Source organism: Odocoileus virginianus, chromosome 17, assembly GCF_023699985.2.
Source record: "Odocoileus virginianus isolate 20LAN1187 ecotype Illinois chromosome 17, Ovbor_1.2, whole genome shotgun sequence".
In the NCBI taxonomy this organism is placed as follows: domain Eukaryota; kingdom Metazoa; phylum Chordata; class Mammalia; order Artiodactyla; family Cervidae; genus Odocoileus; species Odocoileus virginianus.
The window spans coordinates 40,241,506-40,258,926 of NC_069690.1; the positions used below are offsets into that span (position 1 = coordinate 40,241,506).

The 17,421-nt window shown below is 41.3% G+C and overlaps 1 protein-coding gene across 12 annotated transcripts in view; it reads right to left on the minus strand.

Moving 5' to 3' along the window:
- Positions 1-17,421, minus strand: part of ATP6V0A1 (ATPase H+ transporting V0 subunit a1) — a 58,360-nt gene that overhangs the window by 15,810 nt on the left and 25,129 nt on the right. For 5 of the 12 annotated variants that reach the window (XM_070479473.1, XM_070479475.1, XM_070479471.1 and 2 more), the window contains 13 exons: positions 16,228-16,331; positions 15,782-15,908; positions 13,841-13,923; positions 13,134-13,227; positions 10,743-10,955; positions 8,332-8,482; positions 7,338-7,477; positions 6,370-6,527; positions 5,832-5,922; positions 3,202-3,320; positions 2,193-2,409; positions 1,719-1,826; positions 798-872 (listed from right to left, as the gene is read on the minus strand). In XM_070479473.1, coding sequence (XP_070335574.1) covers positions 798-872; positions 1,719-1,826; positions 2,193-2,409; positions 3,202-3,320; positions 5,832-5,922; positions 6,370-6,527; positions 7,338-7,477; positions 8,332-8,482; positions 10,743-10,955; positions 13,134-13,227; positions 13,841-13,923; positions 15,782-15,908; positions 16,228-16,331 — 1,680 coding nt within the window. The remainder of the gene's footprint in view (positions 1-797; positions 873-1,718; positions 1,827-2,192; positions 2,410-3,201; positions 3,321-5,831; positions 5,923-6,369; positions 6,528-7,337; positions 7,478-8,331; positions 8,483-10,742; positions 10,956-13,133; positions 13,228-13,840; positions 13,924-15,781; positions 15,909-16,227; positions 16,332-17,421) is intronic. The other 7 variants (XM_020888017.2, XM_020888016.2, XM_020888015.2 and 4 more) reach the window with 5 other exon arrangements.

Here is a 17,421-nt window from a genome sequence, read left to right on the forward strand (position 1 = left end):
ACCACTACTGGTGAGATTTCAAAAATATTACAGATTCATTATTACCTAGAATAGATTGGGCTAATTTGGTCTTAGTGCATTATAAGATTTTGGTTAAGAGATATTTTAAGGACAAATAATGAAATGCTTAAGGTTCAACGGCTGTCACTGAATCATGAGCTAGCATTGGAAGAAGGAAAGATTGAAACTGAAGATAACTTTGTTATTACACCAGGTGGAAAGTACACAAGACACATGGCAAGGATGAGGTCTCAATGAACAACTGAGGATGTGAGGGCTCCTGAGTCTCTCACAGAAAAGAAGACACATACAAGCTTCCACTGGAAAGACAGTAAGTCACAGCTAATGTGGACCAAATGTCCAAGCATCACTTTGAAGCAGATCTTGAAAGTGGAGGGAAATCAATTCAAGAATCACAGAGATGCTCTCACTCCATGCTAAAAAAAATCATCCCACACAGGGTCACAAAATACACACATGACAATGGATGAGTCCAAGAGCTGCCCTCTTGGATTAAGATGATAGGCTTGGAGAGGGTATGACAAACGCCTTACGTTCACAGACATGACTGTACTTATACACTGAATGGAACCTGAGTGGACCAATGGTACAGATGACACCAGAATCTGTTCCTAAGAGGTGGAGGTTTTTTCTGTCAGCGCTTCAATGAGTAACAAGGACATACTTCCCAAGAGCACACATGGCCCATGCTCTCAACATACTTCAAGAGAATTCTGCTGCACTGTTTGCCACCTCTTTAAACAATATGTGATGGTTTGTTGGTTTAATTCACTCACTGTTGCAGCCGCTGCTGCCTCTAGTCCCTGCTGGCTCGGGGTTGGGCTGACTGGGGCCTCCACAGGTTGCCCTTCCTGATAGTGAATGGGAGAAAAGAGGAAGGGAGAAGGAAACAAGAGAGGGAGGGAGTGAAAGGGGAGACGGATGGAGGGCACATGGAAGGATGGAGATGGTCAGAAAAGGGAGAAGGGCGGTCTGGTAACTCGGCTGCTCTCCAACAGGAGTAACAATCTAACAGCCGTATGAGAGTCATGCAATAAGATCTTTTAGGCTTTACCAGGCAATGGTAATAAGTAAGCATTACTGCAGTGCCAGAAATGGATATTTGGCAACTTAAGAGTGTGTGTGTGTGTGTGTGTGTGTGTGTGTGTGTGTGTGTAATTCAGATGCACACATATATAAAGTAAGCACAAGTATGTATGCTGCTTTTTTAAAAAGAAAAACCGTCAATGTGCTTTAAACCAAATCTTTCCCTACACCGGATGTTTTGGCTGGTGAAAGTATCATGGTCTCATTTTAAAAGAAAATGTCTTGGTGTCAGCCTTGTGGTTGCCCAGGCAAACCACATGAGTAGGTTCGCTGCCTGCAGCTCCAGCAGCCTTGCTTCAGCTGATGCTGCAGCGAGACGGGCCCAGACCCGGATTCTGCTGAGCACAGCATGAGCAAAGCTCCATCAGGAAAGGTGAAAACTATGACTTGTTCTTGCCACCTGGGATACTCAAAGCTGAATATCTGGATGTCTGAACAGCAATTACATGTTTGTTTTTTTCTTTTCAGCAGGTCCAGGGCTCATGCTGGGATACAACACAAGTGCATTTTAAGAGAACACAGGTTATGCACAACTCATTACATCCTAAATAAGGAATTGCACTGATTAAAAAAAAAAATCTGGTAACTTTCAGCAACAGAAATATACCCACCAAACGTTTCCTCCTCAAATACTGACGGCGAAGGACCAGTGGTTTAAACAGTAGCATCCAAGGGACACACAGCAGTGCAACCACTACCAGGAAACACTGAATTCCTTTCTGCAAAGTAAGGAGGAAAAGGCACATTGTATTAGTCAAACGTGCAATTTCCAACTCTAGCATAGATTTCCCCTAAAATAGTTCTTTCTTACTGATCTAAGAATAAAAAACATAATCAAGTTTCTCAAAATAACTAGATGTTGCAGCAAAGCCCAGGACTGTCCCATAGGATGGGAGTTATAAATTCTACTCTGCCTGGATACAGAAAATTACAGTTGACTCTCCCAAAGAATGAGACTGGGTTGAATTTAGATCTGAATGTGTGGACTGAAAAGGAGTTTTAAAGGCTTCTTTCAGGTCACAGAAACATCTGGCTTCCTGACCTAGGATAACCACCTGAGAAAAGTCCACCTCAGATTGACGCACCTGTCCAGAATACAGCATTGAATTACCAGAGTCCCCGTAGGAAAAGAGGAACATATTTATGAAATGGATCAGAAGGCTTGGTGCTTTCTCCGATGTCTTAGCATTGTAGGCCGTCCACTTGTAAAAAATAAGGATAACCAAGTAACCAAACAAAGAGGTCATGAAGATTATTTCTGGAATAAATCCAAAGTAGATACTCAGGGGCTTCTTGAAGTAGCTAAAAGTTAAGACAGAAAAAAATGTTAACGGTGAACAGACCCAGGGTCACCTCACATCAAGCGGACTGCTCTCCCAAGACTTTCTACCTAACTTTCCATCAATTCTGTGTTGATCATTTTAAGAAGTGACAGCCAGAAGCACTGGAGGCAACAGAGACAGGCAGGATTAACGACGACTTCCAAACTTTTGAGCCTTGAACAGCTCCAATACCATCCCCGTCAAATCCCTCGTGAGAAAGAGATGGGAAAATCAAGTACCTTCTGAGACTACAATTCACAAGTTTATGTGAGTTACACATCATGGGAAAAAAACATAACTTCCATTTTGATGAAAATTACACAAGGTGTTGTTTTTTAACAAAGATCTTGAGAACAATTGTATGTTGTCTGCTCAGTGGCTCAGTTGTGTCCAACTTTTTACAGCCACATGGACTGTAGCCCGCCAGGCTCCTCTGCCCACAGGATTTTCCAGGCAAGAATACTGGAGTGGGGTGCTATTTCCTACTTTAGAGGATCTTCCTGACCCAGGGATCAAGCCCATGTCTCTTGTGTCTTCTGCACTGGCAGGCAGATTCTTTACCACTAGCGCCACCTGGGAAACTCATACATTGTTAAGGCACGAATATTCATAAGCAAGCTTCATTTGAAGAAGTGAGACTTTTTTTAAAGGCACTTCTTCAATACAGAACAGTGCTCTGAGTTATTACTTCCTCCTAAAGGTGTTATGACTTCTTCAGGCAAAAGCACTGTCCGAACTGTGTGAATTCTCAGGACAAAACAGAGCAACTCACGTGTGGTTGAAAAGGCTCAGACTGACTCCAAACAACATGTGGATGATACCAAGGATAACAGACATCTTCATCTTAAAGGAGTTGAGGAAGGTCAGTTTATTGGTAGCAATGTTCCAAATCTATCGCAGCCCAAGAAGACAGAAGGCATTACAAACAGTTCTCAAATGGAAAAATATTTACCTACTGTAGAAAGTTTTTTTTAATTGTGGAAAATTCTAAACATACACACAAGCAGGGAGAATAACATAAAAAACTCCTATGTATCTATGGCCCAGCTGCAATGATTAATTATTGACTTCTCGTCAATCTTGCTTCATCATTACCTCACCTATGCCCCACCTCCATATTATTTTGAAGAAAATCCAGGTATCGTATCCTTTTACCTGTACATATTATATTTCAGCATGGATCTCTAAAAGGTAAGAGCTTATTTTAAAAACATGACCACAAAGGACTTCTCTGGTGGTGCAGTGGCTAAGACTCTGTGCTCCCAAGGCAGGAGGCCTGGGTTCAATCCCTGGTCAGGGAACTAGATCTTGCCTGCTGCAACTAAAGATCCTGCATGCCACAACTAAAAGAACCTGCTAGAAAAAAAAAAAGAACCTGCTTGCTACAGCAAAGATTGAAGACCCCATGTGCTGCAGCTAAGACCTGGTGCAGTTAAAAAAAAAAAAAATCACTACAGTACTGTCATAACACCCCAACGCATTAACAATGATTTCTGTAATACCATGGAATCATTAATATTCAAATTTTCCTGATTGCATCCATATTTTTAAAAATAATTCATTTATTCAAAGTAGAGTCCAATAAGTCACTATATCACATGACTGCTGAAGCAATTCTTAAGTCTCTATAGCTTCTCCCTGGAGTTCTCCTCTTTATTACAAAATATTTGTTGAAGAAATTGGGGACATTTATCTTGTAGATGCTGGCTGAAACCCAGTGGTGCTGTCCTTCCATTTATTTTTAAATATTAATTGTCTTCAGCTTTGTTGCTTGATTTAAGCGACATGGACGGAGGAGCCTGGTAGGCTACAGTCCATGGGGTCGCAGAGTTGGACACAACTGAGCGACTTCACTTTCACTTTCACTTTGTCGCTTAAGGCCTGGACGCCTGTAAAATTTTCCTGACAGTTCTGTCTCCATTTTGGCCATCAGAGTATGTTTCCTAAGTAATGACTCTGAGGCAGCCATGTCCCTATGCCAAACCTCCAAGAATCCCCGTCACCTCTGCGACCAAAAGTAAACTCTGTAACCTATTAGGCCAGATCTTCCACCATCTAGCCCAGCATTTTTTTTTGAACTAGCCTCTTCATGAAGAGTTCATCCTCAGTGACCTCTAACCTGAAAACTTCTGGCTGGTTCTCTCTGTAGCCCCAGTCTGGCCTAAGGTTCTGCAACTCCAACTGCCTGATGGACATTTATACCCGGGTGACCCACAGGCACTTTAAACTCAGGACCTTCCCTGTAAGCCATCAAATGTCTGCAAAAACAACAACAAAGCTTCTGTGACTACACAACACTACAGAAATGTGAGATAGTATTATTATTAGATTCCAAGCTGTTTGAGGGCAGGAGCTATGTCTTAGAATGATGTGTTTCCCCAGCAGCTGCTATGCTTTATAGACGATAGGGATTCAGTAAACATCTGTTAAATGCACATATGAAATGTTATGAAATATCTTCAAGTGTCAGTTTCCTTATCTGTATAATACAGACAGCAATCTTTACCTGATAGAATTGTTTGGGGATAAATAAGATATGCTGAGGGTTCAGTATAGTACCTGGTCCATAGTAAGCATTTCAGTAATATTAGCTTCTATAAAAATTAAAATAATTAACTTTTTATCTCCCTACCTCTACGCTTTTGCACATACCTATAACAATATGCAATATTTTTCAAAGGCCAGATTAATTCCTTTATTTATTTTTTTAATGAGAAACCTCAATCTTTCTGGCAATGATCTGCTTTTCCTCTGGAATTCTGTAATCCTTACAATCTAATGCTTAAATTCTCCCCTACCTCCTCTGTTTAAGCACATAACACAAAAGATTTGATCACACTTTACTTGCTTACGCATTTGAAAAAAATAAAACAAAATTCTGGGATGAGTTTTTTAAGTATGTAAATGTAAGAATGGTAATCTAAAATCCATAGAAAAGAGCTATTTTTGCTTTATTAAAACATCTGCTAAAAATAAAAATGAAACTAAGTTAAACAGAAATAAACTGGGAAGGAGTCTTGAAAAATCAACCTTCCCAGAGTCAGTATTATTAGCCATCTCTAAAGTCAGTCATGCAGGAAAAATAATACGGCTCCCCAAGGCATCTGGGTCTCTTGCAGCTTTAAAGTACTCTGGACAGATACACTGAGGTTTTCTAAAAGTATGTTACCTAAAACTCCAAAAAAACTATTTATCTTCATTTTCATGCTTTTACTTCTGGGTTTCAGTTAAAAATTTTGATGTTAGAGACCTCTCTGGCAGTGCAGTGGTTAAGACTCGGCACTTCCAATGCAGGGGGTGCAGGTACAATCCCTTGTAGGGGAACCAAAATTCCAAAAGCCATGAATGGCCAATTAAAAAAAACAACTTCATGTCAGACATATAGAAAAGACGTGCTCTTACTGGATCGATGCCAAAAGGATATGGTCCACCAAAAACTCCAGTGACGGCTGGGTTCAGCTGGAGGACAGGGTTCCCCCGAAGTGTCTCTTCCCTACCATGTTAGGAGAAAACCGGCATTTATTTTTTTTATCAAGAGAAGGAATCACTGGGATCCAGAAACTGATCCCCAGAGAAACTACTATAAGCTACCTTGTCTTTTCAATAACAGAGGAGGGATTAGCATTAGAGAGTGAGAAGGGATCATAGATAACAAAGAAAAAAATTAAACACACACACAAGACCGGGTAGGGAAATTGGGAGCCCTGCTTTTAATTTACAAAAAGAATCAATGCACCTAACTTACAGTTCCTTGACACTACTGAACAAATCACAAAGCATTTCCCAGGCTGGAGCATAGATAAGAGGAGACACTACATTCTTTTGGAACAGAAACAGTGTCAAACACTTCATAAACAAGTGCTGGTTTACCACTTATCTGGAAATCCAGAGCTGGATATGAAAGGAATAAACTTTGACTTTCAGCTTCTTGGCAACTTACGTCCAGTTGTATATATCGAACATCGGCCGTACGCTCCAGGATGATCCAAAGATATTAAGAGACTTGGAAAAGCAGTCGTTATAGATGAGGCCAGTGTAGATAGAGAACACACCCATCAACAGAATGATGTACCGGCCGCTGAATATAGTGCTGAACATCTGGGAGCCAGAAGAAAGAGGCCAATGAAACATAATCCCTGCAGCTCAAGTTGTGACAATGTCATTCAAAATATACTAGCCCCTTCCTCTCTCGCCACTTTTATCCCATTCTGGGTCAGACAGCTTGAAGTAAAGACCAAAATACAATGCTAACAAGAAATGTACTTTCACAGCACATGGCCTCTTTAGTGTTAAAATGAACATAGCTCCTCTATTCTCTAAATAGTCTCTAAAATTTCTCTTATGGATCAAAGACTTCCAAATTATAATTTTCATAATGGATGCTTGAGAAATTATAAAGGTTCAGACCAACGCAGATGTAACCTAGACATTAGTTCATTCTTGAATTAACTAGTGTGTGGTTACCAGTGGGGCGAGTCAAGGGGAGAGGGACAGATAGGGGTAGGTGACTCAAGAGGTACAAACCACTATGTATAAAATAAATAAGCTATAAGGATATATTGTACAGCACAGAGAATATAGCCAACATTTTATAATAATTATAAGTGGAGTGTAAACTACAAAATTTTGGAATCACTATTTTGTACACCTGAAACTAATGTCATATTATAAATCAATAATATCTAAACAAATAAGTAAAAAGAAAATATATTTCCATCAATCATGGAGAAAAGACTGAATTATCCTTCTGTATGTACAAAAGTATTATAAACCTGTTGCCCTATGGGGAGACAAAAACAGTATGCAGACAAAGATTACAGAAGAAAAATATTAGAAATATGTCAAGAAAATAATAATACTATCTTATGTTTCTGAATTTCTATCAAAAACAGACAGACAAAACATCACCTCATTCTCATTCTTCTGGGAGAGGATCCGGCTCTCTCTTAACACCATCCATACAGCAAAAAGGGTCATCAAAATGCCATGGCCAAGGTCTCCAAACATCACAGCAAACAGGAAAGGGAAAGTGATGATGGTGTACGGAGCTATAAAGAGACCAGAGAGAAAAAGACAAATTCCAGAAAACCACAGCTCCCAACACATCACATCCCTCCACATAATCTAAGATCAGGATAAAAGGGACTCATTCCTAAGCTGCTGGTCAGAGGGGCTCCCAGGAAATAATGTCCACAGCAGGATTTGCACAGACTCACAAAACTACCACCTGCATTTTCAACAAAGAATCACACAGAAATGAAGGTTTTGGCATCAGGGGGGTTTGTCCCTTGATTCTTTCTCTCTCACCCCTAGGACGCTGCTCCTGGGACAGGCCAACTTTCCTCCCCTGTGCACTGCAACCAGCTGAATAAAGCCACCAGGTTAAGTGGGAGAAAGTTCAGAATCTGGAGCAGAGCAGGTCCCGCAGAAGACTCCCACTGAACATGAACTACCTGACTCTAGATTTAATCACTAACTCTCTGAACAGAGGAGAAATCTGCCTTGGGCTTAAAATGGTCAGCAACTGCTATATTTTCTCTACCTAACCTGGAACCAGGAAGCTATTCTAAAATGTTAAAGACCTTGGGAAAACTTTTTACTTAAAGCAGTTCCAGAAAATGGCATGTGAGTGAAAGCCAAGTGCTATACAGCTGTGAGGACAGAGGAACCCAATCAATGGAGCTCATGCCTATAAAACTGCCTGCTAAAGGAGTTCCACCTGGCAATAAACCTCACTCCTTACATCCAGATAGGCACCTCTTCACAGGAATTCTACAAGAGCTGAGGCCTGGACAGCATCTTCAGTCTTGAGCCAGGTGTTCAACTGTATTCAAAGTGAAGCATTAAAAGAAATAACAAACAGAATAAAATCTCCAGAGGGAAAAGATTCAAGCTTTTTTACCTGGATTTATCTCTCGGTAAGTTCCAATTCCATAAGCATCCACTATGTTCTGAAAACCATACGTGAACTTGTTGGTCTTGTTATAGGTGGGGGGAGTCTGGTTTGTCTGCATCCTGTTCAGAATGGAGGGCACGGTGGAACCACTGTGCTCCTGGGAAACATCAAGCACAGATAAGAATCAGGTCACCCTTCTGAATATGGTGGTGGATTCACAGGCATATTTGCCAAAACTCATTGAATAGTATACATAAAATGTGTGTTTTCTTTCAGGTAAATGATATCTCGATCTTTCCAGTCTTTGAGGACACTAGAACTAGCTATAAAATTTATGATGACACGTGTAAATGAAGTCTTGGGAAGAATATCCTTACCATGAAACAAAAAAATTAAGTCTAAAATGTATAAACAAAGAAAATGTGGTCCTTTCTTCCCTGAAGATATCCTTATCTGTCCACAAGTGTCATTGTTCTCTCCTGCTTTTATGAAGAAAGCAAAGTTATTTTCTGACTTTTCCCCTCTTCACCACCTACTCTTAACTCTCTAATAATCCTTGGAGTCTAGCAGACCATGCCTGGTCAAAGTGGCTGGCTCATCACCAGATCCAAAGATCTTTTCTCTTACATGCAAGCCCCTGACACTGGCAAGCTTCCTCTTCTGTTTACCAGCCATGCCTTTCCTGTCTCTTTGCTGGTTCCTCCTCCCCTGCCTGTAACACTGCAGGCCCCCAAGGTTCTATTATTAACTCCTTATTTTCTCTCTTGGAGGTCTCATTCCCTTCCAACCTCATGTATCCCATTTCTTTCATTTTGCCTTTTTTTTTTTTTTGAGTAAAGCAGGCTTTTACTGTTCACAAGGTTATTTGAGAGGTGCAAAAATCTTCCCATGTATTCTCCCATTCAATGTGGGCTGCCACAGCGAGACACACAGAAAGCTCGAGGATATATTTTTCTTGCATCTGTATGTAGTGGAAACCTTAGCAGAGAGTAACTATTCCAGGCCTGTCAAATAGAGGCATTTTCCCCTTTCTTTTGAGAACTATCTCATCGTCGGTTTTACATTTCCACATGGATTTCTGTCCAACCCCTCAATGTGACTAAAACTGAGTTTAGCAGCTTTCTCCAATCAATAAGTTTCTCTTACTGAATCTCTACTTCCATTAATGGAACTATTATTCTATCAGTCACCCAGCTTCGATGCCTCAGAAACATTTTAAATTTTTTCTCCTTGTATTTCTCCTGTACGTTGCTAAACACCAAGCCTATCGAAGGATCTTCCTTCAGAATGTCTCACAAATTCATCATTATTTGCTCTTCTCATTACCAGGTCTTACTGCAAGGTCATTATCACTTACTACTGTTACAACAACCTAACTGTCCTCCCACTTGTAGGCTCTCTCAGCTCCCCAATCCAACCTCCATGCTATCAATGGATTACTCTTTTATTTAATTGATTAATACTGATTGACTGAGTCATGCAGCATGTAGCATATGAGATCTTAGTTCCCTGACCAGGGATCCAACCTGTACCCCCTGGAGTGGAAGCATGGAATCTTAACTACTGAACTGTCAGGAAAGTCCCTGGATTATTCTCTTAAAACTGTTTTGATCATCATGTCCTTTCAGTGCTAAGTAACTTCCAGTGTCCCTCTACTCCCTCTAGGATAAAATTTAAACCCACCCATCTGGTATTAATGACTCTTCATAATCAGGTTCCTGGCTCTCTGACTCAGGTTTACCTCCTGCTCTTTCAGCTCACCTGTTACAATTCCTGTTCTGGCCCAACCATGCATGGTCACATTATACTTGCCTTTGGCCAGACTGTTTACTTCTTGTTATTGCCAACAGACATCTCATCCAGTCTTCAAAGCACTGAGTAAATGCCACCTTCCTGAAGCTGCTTCTGATCATCCTCGCTGGCCAAGCTAGCACCTTCCTTCCCTCCACACACAAACTGCTCTTGGCACAGACTGTTCTGTATGTTTGTACATCAGCCTCTTCAAGTCAGAAGATACTTGAGGGCCTACTTTTTACATCTCTGTACCTCCTGGCCCCTAGATCAGAGACTTGGACAGGGCAGTAGCTCTAACTAACTACTAAAGGGAACTGCAAGGGTTATACTATGTACCTAGACTAATGGACAGAGAGAATGGACCAGGAAACTGATGTTCTGAGTGTAACTCTGAAGGATCATGGGGATATGATCAAATCACTTAATCTTTTCTGAATTACAATTGCTACATTTGAAAATAAGGATATATGAGATGTTCTGTCAGGATGCAAGGTGAGTACAAGATGGGTAAACTGAAGAACTCTGAGACAAAAATGCCGTGACAATGTAACTGATTCCTGTTACCACTGATGGAAACCTCTCTTCCTGGCTGAAGGCTGCACCGCCAGCTGTGGGGGACTCACCGTGCCTCTTCTGAGCGCAAACTGGATGGAGTCAAGGTCAGTGACAGGGCACCAGACCTCCGCAATTAGGCACTTCTGGGTCACATCTATGTTGCACTGGTTCAAAGTGTGGTAGATAGCCTTCATCTTCCGCACCTTGATGAACCAGACACGAATATTCTTGGCAGCGGCCTGAAGAACCCTCTGGCGGTGGTCCTCTGTTTGGTTCAGAACCTTTGGGGAGAGAAAGGAGCAGGACAGCGATCCTTCTAACACTCTTCTTTCATTTCAGGACATGAAGGCAAAAAGGAATAGCTTTCTGAGAAGGGGTGCAGGGATCTGTTTTTTTTTTCTTCCTCTGGCTAGAAGTTTTTTGTTTTTTTTTTTTGGCCAAATTGAAAGAAATTAAGAGTTCTACTTACTAATATTCATATTCACTTAGCTTCAAGCTAAAGAGAAACCTGAAGAAATGGTTTTTAGCTTTTCTAAATTTTACCACCAAATCCATGGCAGAATAACGCAGGTCACTGGTTTTTACCTGGTTTATTAAAGAGCAATGATTTTCCATATGGAGCCTGTAACTCTGACTTGAAGAAGTCAGTGTCAGAGGCCCAGTAAGGGACTGAGTTGTCACATCCCTGCTTATGATCAGCAGGCCGCAGAACCCCCCTGAACGTCAGCCAGCATTGAGGAGTGGTGGAAAAGAGGTGCTGCTGACCACCATCATCTGCTTCTTAGAGACTCCATGCCGGGGAAGGCGACAGGAGACTCATGGCCTCTGGAGAGGATTTAGACTGCCACATACCACAGTCATCACAGAGCAGATAAGGCTTGATTTTTCTGTCAGGCTTTGTTTTCTCCTCAGGAAGCCCGATCCCTTGGAAGTCAGCAAATAGTTACCTCGGAGGAATAATACTGCCTCCACCAGAGGTGGGAGAAGGGCCAGGGACACTTTACATTCTACTGTCTTGTTTATCACCAAATATTTAACAGGTCTATAGCAGGAGAGGGGAGAAGCCAAAATTAGGCAAGCAACTCACCATTCATTTGTGCCTAAGACTCTATCTGAAATCTCAACGCCTTTTTGAAGAGGAAAGAACTATATATTAATCATTTTAGCACAAGTACTCCATCACAGCTGGCTCTTCAAGTCAGTTAAGGAAAAGGTCATGACTGCTCCCTGGGAAACTGTCTTGGGCAGTAGAAAGTAACTTCCATGAGACGTTTAAAAAAAAAAAACCCATGGCATGCTAGAGAAACTCTTGTTCACTTGAAAATAAAGGAACAAGGATACTTTCTTTCCTGGTTGTTGACAATTTCACAATGACTATTTAAACTTCTGGAAGGATGCTAATAAACTTGCCCCCACCCCTACATCTCACTAATTGATATTCAATCCCTTTAAAAATTTTACTTCAAAAAATTTAATTCATTAAAATTTTACTTCATACAGTTTGGTGCTTTAAAAGTCAAATTCTAGCCATTTATAAAGGCTACTGCACATGTTCTTCACAGTCTACTGCAAGCCTACTCATAAGGAGGGGGTAGAACAGTTCTGGAAGCCAGAATGTACTAACATGGCTCATCACCCATCAGCAGTTCAAAGAAAACTCTCTTCCCTTGGTTAAACTGATAAGTGCAGCTAACAGGAGCCAGCAGCAGGTCAAGTGGTAGGTCATACACAACAGGGGTTGAAATGCTTCAACACGTCAAACATGTTTCTTAATGTTTCAAGGTGGCAGTCATTACATTCTTTCAACAGGGAACCAAGCTCCAGCTGGGCACCCTTTTCCTTCCATGTATGTGTAAATCATGACTCCCTCTTTAGAACCCTGTGACAGCCATCATGTGTGCAAACTACACACACTGCAACTGGGAAAAAGTTCCTTCCTGGGTACAAGAGTTACACAAGGACTCTGGCTAGACTGTATGGTTCAGATTCAAGGTGACCAGGAGGACACACACCAAGCTATTAAGAGTGGCTGCCTCTGGAGGTAGAGCATGTCTGTGAGAGGCAGAATTGATTTGATATGTACTTCTACATTATTTGATTTTTTCTTAACTAAGCATACTTCATTATTCATACCTCATACTTCATTCATTATAAATGTATCTCAGACTCATGAGCTGGGGAACTGAATATTCTAAGCAACAACGATTTCAGGTGCTGTCTCTGTCTCGTTTGAAGATAATTCATGCCATTTTTAAATCATTCCCTGTGGGAGATGGGGAAGAGTTTCAGGGAATGACTTAAAAATAGCACACACACAAAAAAACAAATGTATCAAAAAAAAAAAAAAAGTATCCTGGGCTGCTGTAAGTGCCTAATAAACAGTTAGTGCTTCAAGGAAGAAGTAAGGTCTTCTATAGCAGTATTTCAGAAAGACAAACTCCCTCCAGGTCTCTATGTACCATTTGGAGATCGTCAATCCTGGTATTAACTCCAGAAGCCATCTCCTTTCTCTCCTGCGGCGTCTCAGGACAGGGATAAAGTGAGGCCCGGAACCTGGAATGTGCAGACACAGCCTGAGGAACACTGACATTGCTTCACGGAGCCAGTTTAAGTAATCTCAGAACATAATCCCAACATACTGGAAGGACCAAAACAGGGTTAGTTCAGACTGATGCACTAATTCACAATAATTATTTATGGGAAGGGGCCTACAGTAGAGCATCAAGCAACATTTGAACTGCCTTGGCATTCTCTGTAGCTATTAAATGCCTCTAGATTAAAAAAGAAAGAAGCAGTGATTACAAATTCCATTATAAAGTGCTGGAGAAAAACAGTGTGGAGAAAGGATCTCATGGGCAGAATTTCAGAAAAGCTTAAGGGCACAGTGCCTACGGTACACTGCTAGGTATGCAAACCCATTGTCCCAAAACAATGTAGAATTTATAAACCATGAGTCCTAATTACTTTTCCCAAGAAAAGGAAATTGTGATTTTTGACGGTCTATTAAAAAAAATACTTAGGCCATTTCTGATCATTTAAGATAACCTTAACATTATTAAAAAATATATTCCCCATTTAAGGTGGACTTACAGGGCTTTTGTGTCACTATTCTACAGGCTTAACAGGTGGCCTGGCTGCACCCTGGGGGGAGGCATGTTTCTCTTACCCTTCACAGATTTTCTTGACTCTGTTTTTCAGCTGATCACCTTGGAAGAAAATGATGAACACAGACTTGTGCACGTAGTCTCCCTAGGCCCCAAACCAAAAACCAAGAATTCAGACTTACAATCCAGAAAACTTCTTAAGCACCTTTCTTTCTTGGTGACATAGAAACAACTGGAATCCTTTAAGGGTCTGGCAACCATGTACTTTAACCATTATCTTCAATCCATCTCTTAAGCTCCACAAGAACATTTGCTCTATAATCTCAATAATCTTTCCATACTTGTTTTTAAACTCAACAAGGAGCTTGACACAGATGCAAAGATGATTCTCTTCTTAGCAGAATTTAGCCCTACCTACCAATTCAACTATTCAAACTGAATAATTCTTATATTGCCTAAATGACTCAAATACAGAGAAGAGGAAAGGAAGTCATTCCTGCCTGCTCGCATGCTCAGAAACTCGAGCTAAAGGGGACTGAATAACTACAAGGAGTTGAGCAGCTAGGGAGAAATGTTGATGCACAATCTCATGATTCATGCTGAATTAGACCTCAGGGGGCAGGGAGGAAGGCAATCTATCCAAACACCAAGTGTATACCTGAAGCCTTGAGGCAAAGGTTAGTAGGAAAGATCAGAAAAAGACTCTATAGTGGGTGTTAGAGTTAGGACTATCTCTGGTGGCCTGTATTTTCTCCAGTTCCTACAGAGCTTTTATAACAGGAAAACAAACAAAACTTTGGAGGATAAAGAGGGAAGAGGAGGGAAGGAGTAAGTAAGGCTCATGGGTCTTAAATTCCTAAGTTCTCCAGGAATTAACTGGAGCACATTCTTTGTGCAGCTGCTGTATTAGAGATAGCCAGACCCTCCCTTTACTCCACTCGTTGATAAAAAAAATAATGCTTCTGTTGCCCAGGAACCTGGCTGAAAATTCCTGAGAATAGCTCCACATGAGGTGTAACTGCTGACTGTGGTGTTTCCATGACCCAAGGACAGCCTTCAGTGAGACTACAAAATTGGTACTTTGGGTAAGGGGACTCACCGTAACCTAAGCATCACCACCCTCCTACTCGTTCCAAGGACATGATTCATTTACTTCCAGCTGAAGGACCCAGCTACTCTGAGAAGCCTCATAATTCAATCTCTCTTCTTAGGTTTAAAAAAAAAAAAATACTAATTTAAGACACCCAAAAGATAACTGAGAACATAATAACCAACTCCAGGCTTCTAAATAATACTAATACCAAAGTGAAGTAAATTGCTTGCAGAACAGTTAATCATCTTTGCCTGTCATCTCTGGATGGACTCATCATATAAATGTAGGCTTATGCTAAGAACTCTGTCCTGTTATCTCAAATGCCAAGATGTTAAGTTATTCCTGCTTTCCAAAGCATTGGGTGGGGAATATCATCCTATCTTGCACAACATAAATCTTAAAACTAAGTTCCTAAAATTCCCAACAAACAAATAGACAGAAAACTTTTATCAATTAAAGTTTCATCAACTTATGAAGACCACAGTTTGGGAAATCTCTCCTCCTTGTACACATGGGTGTTACCAAACTTGGAACCAGATGTCTTGCTTTAATTTTCATTAAAGAGTTAATGTTTTTTTGGTCCCAGATAAGTACCGGAAAACACATAAAGCTGAAATAACTGGAGGGAATTCCCTGGCAGTTCAGAGGTTAGGACTCAGCACTTTCACTGCTGTAGCCTGGGTTTGGTCCCTGGTAGGGGAACTAAGATCCCACACATCATGTATACCTTGTATGTATACATACGATGGAGGCGAAGAGGAAAAGAGGAGTCCCTCAAATTCACAGATCCAAATGGAGTAAATGTAAGGGCTCCTCTTGGGAGGGTCAGGTTCAGGTGGCACATGCTATGTTACTGCTCTGAGCTCCCTGTACCAGACCTACTCCACCAGACGCAATTCCCTTGTCTTACAGTCACAGGATCCTCCAGGGGGTTCTCGATCTCAGCCTGCCGCAGGAACACATTCCCCCGGCACACCCGCCAAAGCATGCGCTCAAAAGTAGGGATGCGCTCCCGGTTAATCACACCAGCCACGAAGCTGTGGGGAGAAGAGTCAGATTGGGAACGGTTCCACACCACAGGATGGGAGGAAAGTGAAGAGCAGGGGAGGGGAGAGACGTCAAACAGGAGGCTGTGCATTGCTATGTCAAAATGGTTGCCAAAGTCTGATTCCCAGACTCAGCAGAGGGTTGACAGAACAACTCAGGAACTGAACCCAAAGTAAGTTAGCAACACCTTGCAACAGGCTCAGAAGAGAGGGCATCCTGGAAGCCAGTGAATGCTCAGCCTGAGTGCTCTTCTGAACAGCAAAAATGGACATGACTCTGTTGAGTACAGAGGGTCGAAGTGGAACTCACCCAAGTCTTAAGGGCGTGCCTCTTCCCATCTCGCTTGGCTCCAAGAGGGACGAGGACTCTTCCAACAGGTCTGGATCCGCCATCTGCTGATGATGCAATTCAGCCTGAATTCACAAATCAATTAATATCTAATGAAAATAGTTAGTGGCATGCAGGGAACGAGGAACCAGGAGATAAGTTCAGAAAATAAAGATGAAAAAAAGAAAACCACCAAAAGAGAAGACATACCCACAAAAAGAAGAAGAATAGGGGAAGAAACAAAGAAAAGAAACAAGAGGTAAAGGAAGCAGAACTGCCCCAGTGAAGCATCTGGGGAAATGGTTTTAGAAATAAGGAATAAAGAAAAAGACGTTAAATGACAGTGACACCCGTATAAACCTGTGACTTGGTGGAAACCATTTTTTCTCTTATGTTTTCCTGAATAAGCCAGGAAAGTACCAAAAATACTTTTGCATATGCATAGAAGCAGAAGTATTTCTTCCTTTTGAGCAAAAACAAGGCAGCTCAACAGATACATTCAGTATCAAACTTCCAGGCAGCTACAAATTAGAATTTTCCCTGTGTAAGAATGTAAAAGATGGAGACTCTCTTTCCCAGGAAGAAAAGCAAGGAGCTGTCACTGTCCTGAACAGGAGAAAGATAGAAGGGGTGTCTCCAGACATCTAGGTTTTCCATGCCCTTAAAAAGTCAAAACATGAGGGCTTTCAGCACACCCACTATTTAAAAGGAAAAAAAAAAATGCTCCAAACCGTGGGATTTAAAGAGTATTCTTTGTCCAAAAACGTAAGAAACACAATAGCTGGGCAGGCATGGGCCTCCACTGCATCAATAAAGGGAAGGAAAATTGAAAACATACCTGAATGTCCTAGTTTCTGACCAGGAATCCAGAATAGTAAAAAGTTCCTGTGGGCTTTACAGTTTAAGGATTCTTGAGAACATAGCTTAAGCCAACAATCTAAATCAAGTGAAGAAAAAGTAACAGGTAATAAGCCAGTTCAGAACATGTGGACTAGTTGGATTGTTGAGATTTAAAATGATTTCCACCACGACAGTTTATACAATAAAATGGAGGAGGAGCGGGGCCTTCTCAGATGCAGACCTACATTTCTCAGCCTTTCTCTACACAACACTTCTTGCCCCGTTTCCTCTCAGCCTCTCTCTCCACAATACATCTCGCCTTGTTTCCTCTCAGCA